The 12,635-nt window shown below is 47.6% G+C and overlaps 1 protein-coding gene across 2 annotated transcripts in view; it reads right to left on the bottom strand.

Annotated features, from left to right (window-relative positions):
* LOC101577398 (nuclear factor NF-kappa-B p105 subunit) overlaps nt 1-12,635 on the bottom strand; it is a 34,360-nt gene that overhangs the window by 12,259 nt on the left and 9,466 nt on the right. For both annotated transcript variants that reach the window (XM_023703888.1, XM_023703887.1), the window contains exons 6-11: nt 12,333-12,506; nt 11,119-11,260; nt 8,662-8,776; nt 4,147-4,348; nt 3,720-3,889; nt 3,398-3,500 (exon numbers count right to left, since the gene is read on the bottom strand). In XM_023703888.1, the coding sequence (XP_023559656.1) occupies nt 3,398-3,500; nt 3,720-3,889; nt 4,147-4,348; nt 8,662-8,776; nt 11,119-11,260; nt 12,333-12,506 (906 nt within the window). The remainder of the gene's footprint in view (nt 1-3,397; nt 3,501-3,719; nt 3,890-4,146; nt 4,349-8,661; nt 8,777-11,118; nt 11,261-12,332; nt 12,507-12,635) is intronic.

Here is a 12,635-nt window from a genome sequence, read left to right as displayed (position 1 = left end):
TTTTCCTAGCTTTCAATGGAATTTTTAATTTCCTGGATATTTGTTTGAATCAGTTTCATGAACTCTATTTCTTTCCTATATTTATTATTCAGAGTTTCCATCCTTTTCCTCTCATCATCTATTTTTTAAAATCTAGATTTGTTAAGTAATTCCTATATAAACACTGACATTTATTTTTTTACCTGAGCAATTATTTCTGATCTGAATTCCTCTGTAGCCTCAAGGAGTTTTGCCTCTTTACTTTGGTTGCTATCATTTCAGAAATGTCAGGTGTGTCTCTTCCATTTTCCTTTATCCCTTTTGTCTCCTGGACTCCTTCAGGGTGGGCTGGCAGTCTGAGGTTGCATTTTGCTTGTGTGTTTTGCTATTTTCTATTTCAGAAGTTTTCATTTTGTTTTCTGTGTTGATCTTTGTAAGTTTTTGTGGTAGGGAGCTACATCACTAGTATCAAGGTTTATTCTTCAGGATGTCTTCTGTGTGCAAGAGGTTCTTTATTTGTGTCTGTCCCAAGACCTACCTTTCCAATTAATTAAAAGTGAGATGCTGGTACCTGTTTGGCTCAGTTCCTAGTCCTTTGGTGGTAGGGTGTGGTGAGGTTACTACCCCAGAACTTCGCTGTGTTGTTCCAGAAGTGACAACTAATTAAAACAGGTATGATCCTAGCTAAAGAAGTATAATTAACACTGATAACAGCATCATGCACAGTTCAGAAACTGACAAATTGTGATAACTATTCGTTTTGTACCTTTAACCATAGATGTAAGACCTGCAGTTATCTAACAGAACCAGTTGTGAACTGGGAGCTTGTATGCAAAGTCTTACCCATTTGTAGAGTGCTTGTACCTTGTGGTGGAGAAATTTAAGAGGATTAGTGGACAAAATAGAGAAAACTGAAATGAAATAAAGCAGAAACCAGGCTGGAGGATGAAGGGTGATCATGCAAGTTCTGGGAAACTAGAGAAAAGGGCAGAAGAAAGCATGAAGGAGTAAGCAAGGGATTACTGAAGCTGAGCATAAAATTTAGAGAGGCTATTCACTCATGAAAATATGATTAAGTCTAGACAGATAAATTGAGGAAAGGGTGAAAGAATAGATTGGAACAAAAACATAAAGACAAAAAAAAAAAAAAAGGACAAGGAATGGCATACAAACCAGAAAAAAGAAGAGAAAGAGGAAGGAGGGAAAGGAAGAGAAGGAAGAGAAGGAGGAGGAAATTCCTCTGGTGTCCACCAAGGGTCAAAAATTACCTGGATAACATGGCCCAGCCTGCAGTAGAGTCTGTACTAGATTTGATGCCGACCTTGGCATCCAGATGTGGAGGCCTGGGGCCAGAGTCTTCAGCCAGGAATTTCTGTATGTCTCTTATGGCCTCTCACTCATTGCCCTGTTTCTCTTCGTAGAGTTTCTCTAACAGTTGCTCTACTGTTTTCAGATAGAGACAGGGTACTGTTTCCAGTTCGTGCACCTTGGCTCCTCCCAGTCCTTGCTCAGCCCTCTGTGTTCCTCTTTCCCTGGCAAGTCTCTGCCCTCTCAAGTCATTTATTACAGGGTGGGGTGGGATGCTGAGATACAGTCTGGTCCTCTGCTGCTGCCACTGCAGTCCAAGGCTGCTCAGTTCCAGTTCTTACTCCTCTCCTGAGGTGGCTGCTAAATTTCCATTCATTAACTGCTTTAAAAGTTTTGCTGCCATGGTCACCTGCCTCTGCTGTTGTCTGTAACTTCCTCAGGTGAGATGGTGAGGGGTACTGTGGAGTGCCTTTCTGCTTCTATCCCTGGCATTGTGAGGACAGCCTGGGGCTGCACAGTCCCAAGGTGTAGGGCTGTTTAATTCCTGCTTCTCTAACCACAGATCACAGGGGAAAGGAGTTTCACAGGTCATAGAAAAAGAGTTAGCTGTTCCATTCATTATGCACCCCTGTAGTCTTTAATCTTATTCCTGGTGGTTCCAGTTAGAGCTCTGGTGCATAGAAATGATGAGGAGAAAGACAAAAGAAAAGAAAACATAACCAATTGTTAAGGAGACAGCAGTTCCTGTTGGCAGAATTTACTGCTGGACTATGGCATCTTCTGTTTGGAGAAAGGCAGAAGAGGCAGGTGGCCTTATATCCTGAGTCTATCCTGTATGGCTTGATACAGCCACATTATTTTAATATATTTCTTTTTCTTCTTCTTTTAAGATTTTAAGTATGGGGGGTGGTCATCCCAATCCGATGACCCACCAGCAGCCAGGTGGGCTGGCTTGCCGTTTTGCTAAGTCCCTTATCTATGTTTGGCATGATCTCTTATGTCTCTTATGTCAGATTGATTTTAGTTCCAGGGTGCATGTCCCTCCTGTTTCTTCCAGTTACCTGTATTTAGCTGAATCTCTCTCAGTAGCTCTGGATGAGGCTCTCCCTCTACTTAGCCATATTGTGTCCACCAGTGTGAAGTCTTGTGGTTTCTAGACAGGGACTCTCTATGTAGCGCAAACCAGCCTTGAATTTGCGACAATTTTCCTGCCTCTGCCAAGAGTGTTCTGGTTTTCAGGTGTGTGGCACCATGCCTGACTTCTGTGGAAGGGTTATAGCTTTCAGTCTGAAGACATTTCTTTAGAGTAACCAGAGACCTCCACAATGGTTCAGGTGTGCTGAGTCCAGGACCTCCCAGCCAAGAAAAGCCAAAATTGACAGAGGAGAAAAGGCTGCTCCTGATCTGGAGCCCAACTCTGCAAGTCAGAAAAATAGGTTCCTCTTAAGGGAAAAAGCTCTAGCATATCTGAGATGATACCTTGCTGTGCTCTGATTGCTTGGATTTATGAGGCATTCACTTTCCTAAAACTTTAAGACAAAATCAGAAGGTCCGAGTGTGAGGGCAGTGGAAAGGTTCTATGCACCCAAAACTGCAGGGACTGAGGTGAGCCAGTGGTCTTCCACATCCACAGGACACAGGCTCACTTGAAGACACCTGTGGTTCCGAGCACAGTGGGAGACACAGGTGGAGAATGCTGCAGGTTGCAGCATACAGGTCAGAGGTGCAGGGAGGGCAGGACCAAGCTCAATGACTCCCTGTCCATGGCTGTCTGCTCTGTCCCAGTGATGTGTCTACATCAGAGATTTACTTCCCTTGGGACTGTGACACCAGTGGAGACTGGCACCACTGAGCATTCTATATGGAATTGAACTCTACTTGGAGAATTTCCTCTGGGAGTTGGGTGAAGCAGCCCAAACCGGAAGCAAACAGGAGAATCAGAATGGAAGCAAATATGGTTGTGGTGGTGAAGCGGGACTGCAAGTCCAGATGGCAGCTCAGCAGGGCAGGCCACACGACAGTCATCTACCCAAACCATTGGTACCCATCGCTCTTCCACAGCCAAGTTGCCCAGGGGTATGCACTGTCCACCAGGACCCCAGCTCCTTACCTGCAGCCTTGAGCAGTGCAGCCAGCCTGGTGGAGCCTCGCCCGGCTGCGATATGTAGCGGTGTGGTCCCGTCATAGGTGGTGCTATCCACATGAGCTTCACCCTAGACCCACCATACAAGAGGCTCAGAGGGTCTCTCATCTTGTCCCCACCTCCCAGTCTGCACTGCCCCAGCCCTAGGGCTGCAGACCTCTCAGAGACAGCGGCTGGGCTGGGAAGGGGATACATGAGATGTGGCTCGAAGCCCAATGAGGAACTGTTAAATCCAGCTGAAGCTACCAACCAGGATTTGCCCTAGCACCCATGCAGCTGAACCGCTCACCTCGAGGAGCAGGCAGCCCGCCAGGGACACGTTGTCCTGCTCCACGGCCAGGTGCAGCGCCGTGCGTCCTGACTTCTGTTCCTGGGCGTTGACATTGGCGCCGGCAGCCACTAGCAGCAGCAAACATGGAAGGCTGTTGCTAGTCACCGCGACATGGACGGCGTTGAGACCTGTGAAGTCACGCACAGGGCGTCACGCATGAGGCATCACGCACAGCATGAGTCTCTACTTTTGTTCCTGAGTAACCATCCCAAACTACCGTGAAGAGAAAGTGTTACGGAGAGAAACAGGTCACCCACAAGACTCGGCCAACTGTAGGTGACTAAAGAGACAACTCTGGGTGAAAGTCACGCGAGGCGCAATGGTCAATGCTGTGCATTGGCTCAGAAAGCGAGAAGAGCGGCTGCGCTGGCGGCCGGCCTCCTACCTTCCCTGTTGGGCTGATCCATTAGCAGCGCCGCCTTCTGGTGCTTGAGCAGAATGCTGAGGATTTTGTCCTGCCCCTCTTTGGCGGCGAGGTGCAGTGCAGAGTTGCCCAGGCGGTCCAGTAGGCTGAGGTCGGCTCCAGCCTGCAGCAGATCCTCCACCACATCCTCCTGCTTCGTGATTACCGCCAAGTGCAAGGGCGTCTGTGTGGATGGAGGGTGGGAGAACGGGCTTGTCTGTGGCTGGGCTACTCTGGATGCAGCCTCACTGCCAGGTCGTCTCCTGTCCCTAGGGTCTATGACTTCTGCAAAGGGGCTCATGCTTTCCTTCCACTGGCTGCTGAAGCATTCAGACTGGACCAACATATAGTCCCTCCATCATTAGACTCATAGGATGATTTCTGCATGGCTTGGTTTCTATCACAGACTGACTGTTGATTTTTTTTTTTTTCTTTTGCCAGCATCAGATTTACTGATTTATTTTAAAGACTTTGTCAAATTAATTATAGATGCAGATTAACAGCCAGACTAACAGACTAAAAAATGTAAGCCAATTATATTAAATCAAAGTACACTTCTTGATACATTTGCCATAATATTTTCAACTCATCTAGCACTAAGTTGAGTTTTCTTGGGTTTCTAGTAAGAATCTGTCTCTGGCTGATCACATTAGCAAATTAAATCAAGGATATGGTTTGATAAAAGAATTTAAGTAAACCCAATAGAAACCATTCACGAAGGTGCCAACGTTTTCTCCTGACACAGAAAACAAGCTTACTAAATTAAAAAAACAAAACAAAACTCTTCCAGGGACCAGTGTCATAAGACCAATCATTATAATTTCCCTACTACCCCCATTTCACAAAAGGTGTTACAGGGTTCTATATGTACAACCAGGTCAAGGCCACTCAGATGAAACTAAAACTGGCTTTGCTGGCACTTCATGAATAAAATGCTTATGTGATGAAAGCTTCTGCGATTGCCAGAGAGATGATCTGAAAACTGTGTCTTCAAAAATACGCAAGGCAATAATGGAGAGCTTTACCCTTCTGTACCTTCAAGGTTGGAGGATTTGGTCACTTAATTTTTTTTTTTTTATTGCAGTACAAGCTGTGGAATCGGTTGAATGTATAGACTATGTAGTTTTAATTTGTTAGATTACTTCTGCTGATGGTGTGCTTCAGGATGGGGAAGGGAATCTACTTGATTCAAGCATTTGAGAAATAAAATCTTGTTCTCTTAAAAAAAAAAAAAAAGAAGCAGGGCAAACACAACCACAAAGGTATTTTTCAAAGAATGGAGGTCCCTGAGAGAGGACAGTGACATTTTTCATGCAAATCTGTCTGCTTCCCAGGACCCTAGCTCTGCGATCTAGCCTGTCCAGTGACTTTCTGCCTGAAGCCCCTTTCCTGAGCAGTGGCTGCCTAAAGCAGCAGAGCCACCAGTGTTCTCACTGGTGTAGGTGCCATGGTGTTCAGAAACTGGGAGGGTGAATGATGCCCAGTCATCTAAATCTCAGTGGCAGAGGTTACTTGACAGCAGGAACAGGATGCCCCCCTGCCCACCTCCAGTAACTCTTTTTTTTTTTTTTTTGGTGGAACTGGGGATTGAACTTAGGCCCTTGCGCTTGCCAGGGAAGCACTACTGAACCATCTCCCTGGCTCCTCCAGTAATTCTTCTTATCTCTCTCTGGAATCATGTCCTCAAAACTTTTGGTGTTACTGCCAAGAGCTTTCCTCTTAGAAACAAATCTGTCATCAAAGGCTGTTTGCTAATCTGTTTTTGGAAATGCTATGAGAAATGGGAAGTGGAGAGTAAATAAGATAGTAAATGATAGCAGGAATAGTAAGATACACTGCTCAGAAATTAGGAATTAACTTTAGTTCTAGTACCATTCTACTCACACCATATGAAAATTTCTTAGCATAAGAGTTTTGTTCTTTAATTTTCTCTTGTAGTGCCACCAAGGCTTTCTATGGCCTTGGGTTGAGCCTCAGCACTGCTCCTGGAAGGTGACACAGTGGGCCTGCATGCTGTGTCTGAGTGTGAGCCCCGGGCAGATCTTCTGCAAGAGCCAGTGTTGGGCATTACTGCGTGGAATCCCGAGTGAGCTTTTGACCTGAACCTGGGGGCGGGGGTGGACCTGGGTATGGCTGTTCTCTGCAGGACTGCGCACCAAGGAGGGAAGGCAGAAGAGGCCAAGTGTCCAGTGCCGGGAATCACATCTATGCACAAGGGTATTGAGCCAATACCTACAGAAATCCCACCCCAGCAGACACAGAAATTCCGTGTTTGCATAATGGGAAGGACTTGTATTCTGCAGGGAGAGCCACTCTGACTTCCTGATATGTAGCCTTTTGCACTGTTTTAAGAGCCACAGATGTCAGTATATTCATAAATATACTGGCTAAAACATAAAAGAAAAACACATGCACCTACACCCCCTGATAATGTTGGGTGCAAACAACACACAAAACAGTTCAAATCAAAAACCCTGGCTGGTTGTCCACGTTGGGTGAAGGAGAGGAAAGAGGAGGACACATGGCTTAGACGGAGGATTTTCAAAAACGCTTAACTCTGTGCATGTGGACTATTTTGAGTGTGTCTCTAGTGTGGGTGGGAAAAGGATTTGATCATGACAGATGGCCACAGAAATGTGCTAAGATTAGTGGAGGGAATTTGGGGAGGATGTTTAAGATAATTGCCAAATAATCCACATGACTTAAAGAACTGTATACTCTTTGGTCCAGAATGATACCATCAGATACTCTTTAAGAGAGTCCCTAATCTTAGTAATTTCTCAGGTCAAAGTTGTCACTGGGTATATGTGTATGTGGGCTCACATGTGTATGTGTGAGTACATGCACACATGTGTGTCTGAGAAGACATCCCAGGGAATCACAGTCCCTGCCAAGAACCAGAGGGATGTGAGTTGGGAACAGTGGAGCTGTGTTCTGCCCAAGGTCCCCAAATCAGAAGGACAAAGTGGCCACAGTGGGGCTTTCAGCTTTCACTCTAGCACCCTGGAGCCTCCATACAGCTAACCCAATGACACAGAGAGGACTTCCACATTGAACGAACTGCAGTCGCTTGTCCTGTGGAGCTGTGTCCCCTGCAGGTTCTGTTTAAACACAGAAAAGCAAGAACTTCCTTGAACGGGACATCAGGCCAGGCTGGAGAGTAGTCTTTGGAAGGAGGCCTGAGAAGCCATGAGTCCTAGTTTTATTCACATACTTGTGACAGTTTAAACAAAACAAAACAGTCTAGGAATCTGGGTGAATCAAGCTTCTTGAGCCAAGTGGCTTTCCAAATGCCACCAGCCCCCTAAATGGCATGAAAGCTGAAAGATAAGAATCCCTTAAATGTAAGTATAAAATCAGGCTGCATCACAGGGTTTTCGTGAGCCAGTGAAAAGTCCCCAACCTGATTCCTTTGCAGGAAAGTGAAGCAAACAGCTGGAGCAGCTGGCTGCTGCCTGGTCTTTAGTGAGAAAGTTACCTTCCTGACCAGGAAATACCTGCTCCCAGAAGAAACCCACTGAGTGTACTCAGCAGTGGCATGGGCTTTTAAATCACATTTTAATATGTGGAAGTAAAAATAAGGAAGATAATTTAGTAATTTCCTTTAAAGCTAAAATAAATGAACATTGATTTCTTTAAAATAATTAAAATTTATTTTAATTTTCAACCAAGAGAAGAAAAATGATTCATATCATCAACAATGGAGTGGGCCAGAGGTGCATTTAGATGTCAGACCTGTGCTTGCCCTGGTCAAGGTTCTAGGTTCCCACACCAGCACCCCGAAAACACAGAAAAACCAAAATCAAGAGCTGGCCATACTTTTGAAATGAGAGGCATGTGCGCCTCCTTTGGGGTCCCTGCACACCAACCTCGCAGGCCTGGGAGATGGTTATAGTGAGACTGTAGGAAAGATCGGAAGTTCTAAGGACTGAGGGCTCGTGCAGGGTGCTCTGTGCCCTGGCCTCTGTCCTGCCAAGCCATTTCAGCCTCTGCGTCACCCTAAACCTTGCACGAGCTGCCAGGCAGCCACTTGGGGTGCCTGCTAACTTTTCTCTGCATTGTGCAGAGGTGGCGCAGCTCACTGCTGGGCCAGCCTGGCGTGGCCAATGCACTGGTCCCCGCCATCCCTCACCTGGAGCTGTCTCTGTTATGGAAAGATGCCTTTCATCTCATGTTCTGATTTCACCCCCTGTGTTTAATAGATACGGGGTGTTGGGGTTGTTGAATTACATTTCAGGAGACCTCAATATTCTGATAAAGGATGGGTTTCTCAAGCTTAATATTTTTCAACTTTATGTTTTTCAATAGATGTGACATTTTAATTCTAGATTCTCCCTCTAAAATACAACTTCAAGATGTTGAATTTCCGTGTCCGGTGACTTTTACCCACATATCAAAGGGTTCTGACCTATAACATAATGTTCCCATTCAGCAGCCTTTTGGATCTACCTCCAAAGAGGTCTGGTGGTGTTTTTGCTACTGCTAATTTCTGCTTACCTGGTAGAGGTCATTTCTCATGTTGATGATGTCCTCAGAAATCAGACCTGATGTCACCTGCAACAGATCTCGCACGAGCTGTGGGTGGAGGTGAATGACAGCGAGGTGTAGGACACTGGAACGGGAACAGCACAGAAAACTTACTAAGGTGTTTGTGAACCAAGGAAGAAATTTTGAAGAAATGATCAGACTCCAAGACAGCACGGCTCTTGTACCCCCTGGTGGACTCAGCCCAGACTTATTCCAAACATGTGCAATGTCCTTAGAGCTGACCCATGCCCGGGGGCGGGGTGTCCACATGTGGCCCCAGAGGTTACACTCGAGGGGACCCACACTCAAGTCCCAGTGCCACCTCTGTGCTGGTCTCACAGGTGCTTTCTCCTGTTTCCTCGACCTTGCTGACACACAGCTGGTGCTTGCACACTGAAAGCCTGCACCAGGAACTGCTCAGGAAGATGTAGTTCACCGCCCGCCTCCAAGTCACAGTGCCGTGCTGATTCTCAGGAAAGGAACACTCAAGTGCAGTGCTGTGGGAGCAGCCACGCTGCCTCCAGTGTGCCCCTGGAGGGCTGCTCCTGTCCTCCTGGATGGCTACTGCTGTCAGTTCACACCATCCACCCTGAGTGCTCCCCTAGACTCCCAGTGTCAGAGGGGCGCTGTCCCCTCTTCCCACCCCTGTGCTGTGGGACTGAGCTCTCTGCAGCTGCCAGGAGGGACAGTGGAACAAGGAGACCTGGGGTGCAATGGCAATGAGCTCTGAAACGTTGGGCTGTCCCTCCTGCTATAAGCACCTATTAACTTGAAATAATTCAATCATCAATAAAGGAGAGACTGTTGAGTATCTCTAGTTACCACACTGTGCTAAGCATTCGACTGAAGTTATCCCAACCTCTTTGGAGGAAGGGAATCCTGTCATCACTCATGTTTGATGGAAGGAGCTGAGGTGTAACCTAACTCATCAGGGTCCTGTAGCTCTGAGCAGAGGTGACATGGGGTTGGACAGTCCTCACCCTGACCATCCTGCAAGAGGGACACATATGCCACCCTGCACCTGAGAACACAAGGACCCCTCGAGTAGGTAGGTCTCAGAAGGAGCTTTGGTTTCACTGCTTGGGAGCATTTTCAGAAGAGCAGCTTTAGGGTTTCATCCCTGCCCCATGAATCGGGACACTGGTAGGTGACCTCTGAGCAGCCTGACATCTGACGCAGACAGGAGGCTCTTGAGCTAGATGGAGGCCAGATGGCAGGGTGTCTGAAAACTTCCTTGAGCAGTGAGCATCTCCTAGCAGCAGCTCCCCACCTCCCCTGCTGCCCCTGTCCTTGGGAAACTACCCAGACCCAGAGACTTGGTATGTTCTCTTGGTTTGTTTTCCACAAGACTAATGACCCCAGAATTCAGATTGTCACCCAGAGGTGACATGAGCTGAGGGAAACCAGTCACACCCCAAGCTGTCCTTTGTCTACACTCTCAAGAGAACTTTCACTGAGCTCCCCAAGTGCCTCTTCCAGCAGCTGCATGTGTCTGGGGCCCTATGCGGAGGTAGGAAGGCCCCCGTCAGCCTGTTGGGGTGTCCAGGTCCTGACCAGATGTGCTTCCCTTTCCATGTACCCATGGGAGTCATGTCCCTGGGTCCCTTGGACATCGCACACTGCTGACATGTGCCTGCCCATATTCCTTGGATGCATCCATGTGACAGGGCCTTAAACTGTCCCTGGCAATGCGGCAGTCCCTCTGGGTGGACTGCTGTCTCTTGTGGTCACATGCTATAGATCACCACCTGGATTACAAAGCTCTAAATGTATCTTGTGCCATTTGTGGCACCAGCAGGAGGCCAGTAGTCTCACCATATCCTCAGTTATGCTGTGAGGACAGAGAAAAAGGTCTCTGCTTGAATCCCTGGGACAGCCCTTTCTACAGATCAGGCTGCCATTTGTAACTTAGAAGACGGCACCAGGAGTTCAGCCACAAAAAAGGCCTGAGCCCTGTGCACGCTATTTTTGGAAAGTTGTGGATAAGCCTGGAATCTGAAGGCTCCTGTCCCTTGTTATTTTTACAGGCTTTTGAGATGGCTTTAGAAGTCACAATGAAAGGATGAAGACAACTGTTTTAGAAAGGAAGCAGGTGGCTCTATGTTGCACTTGCAGGAATGGGGTGTGGTGTGGGGGTGGAGGTGGACGATGCAAGCTCGGCAGCTCTAACAGAACACCAATATGGTAAAAAATGTGGCGGCTGCCACCATTGTGCACCACCTAACAAAAGAAAGGCAGGCTCATAAAAGTGCGACACTGTTCTCATCTACTTTATTCACCAGATCTGGCACCGTGTTACTTCCAGAATGGGGATTCGTGGCAGCATCTCTTTTACCTAAACACCTGCGATATTTATCAATCACTTCTACAACACCTCCTTCACTCCCCAGCCCTGGGATGACCCTTACCACGCCAGGTCCAGCTTACCTGTCGCCGTTCTCATCCTGCACTGTGGTGAGATGGCGCTGGACGGCCAGCAGCATCTTCACGTCCCCCGTGACTGCATAGTCAAAGAGAGCGTTGGCGTGGCGCTTGGCGAGCTCCAGGGCCTTCTCCAGGAAGAGGTTGTCTGCAGTGTAGGGACCACAGTCACTGTGAGGGTGGTCCCCACACCTGGGGCAGAGCTGAGTAGTGACAATGACATCCTTGCTAGTGTGGGTGCTCTTCCTGGAGCTTTGCTTTGTGTTTTCCAGAAGCAGCGCAAAGAACACTGGCTCACTAACAATCAGCACCAGGGACTGATTTAAAAAAGCCTATCTATGTTTGGTGAGGAGAATTTCAGAAATAGATCAATGTGCATTATTTTAAAGGGAACAATCAATCTCCAATCTATGATAATTGGGTGTTGACATGATTTTAAATAACTGATCCCTTGGTAAACCACACCTCACCAGAGTCTAACAACTATCTGGTTAGTCAGTGTGACAAAAAATGCACCTCCCTGTCATAGGCAGATAATTGTCAATCAGCCACTCAGTGTTATGGTAAAGTCTGGTCCTTAAAGTCACGGAATGGGGCACTGTGACATTCGAACAGACCATGTACAACAAGTCTTTCCATGCTTTCTGGTTGAGTGTGGTAGTGTGGTTGGTGCATTGTTAAGGGGTGGGGGAGAGAGAGGAAGAAGCACATGGTAGAGATTCTGTAGCCATCAAGTCTAAGTTTTCACCCTCTGCCTACAGAAGAAACCTCAGAGAACACTGCATATGACACAGATTGTGCCACACACAAGTACTGGCTCCACGAGAACTGAGCAGAGTGTTCCCTCCCCACCCTGCTCTCTGGAAAGGCCGGTGCCAGGACAAAAGCAAAGCTTCCGGCAGCGTCGACTCTTTCATGACTGCTAAGCTCCATGTCAGACACGGTGGGCTAGGGATATAGAAACTACTCTCTGATATCTGTGCCAAGCAGGCGCCGATGCCTCTCACTTGCTTTGATGCAGAATGCATACATGGACAGAGAAATCACTGCATTCAAATGTAGTGTGGGTCCCCGAGTGAGGGGTGACTGGGCCCACTGTCTAGCAGAAGCACCTGGGAATAGAGGGTGGACAGAAGGAAACCTGCTTTCTGAAGGCAGCTTCTGTATGTGGAATGGGCCCTCCCGCTCAGCACTGCAGCGTACCCCGCGGACTCACGCACCCCGAAGCTCCACATCCTTGTCCTCTGCTCCCAGGGCGAGTGTCAGGGGCACCCCATCCTTCCCAGAGCTGGACTCGTCTGGCTCCTTCCCTGCTTCTGTGGCTGTAGTCACTTCCCCATTTTGACTGGTGTCACAGCCTCCAGGGTCCTGATTACATTCAGTGTTTATGGTTCCTGAGGGAAACGCAGAACACCAGCTGCCTCTCATCAAGTCTAAGTTAAAACTCACTGTTTCAAGTAGGTCATGTAAGGGCGGGAGGAAAGTGTGCTGGAAGGGGAAAGCAAAAGTGCTGACTTTAAATA

This window comes from Octodon degus, unplaced genomic scaffold, assembly GCF_000260255.1.
Source record: "Octodon degus isolate 3935 unplaced genomic scaffold, OctDeg1.0 scaffold00183, whole genome shotgun sequence".
NCBI classification, from domain to species: domain Eukaryota; kingdom Metazoa; phylum Chordata; class Mammalia; order Rodentia; family Octodontidae; genus Octodon; species Octodon degus.
This window is presented reverse-complemented; position numbering and strand designations above follow the sequence as displayed.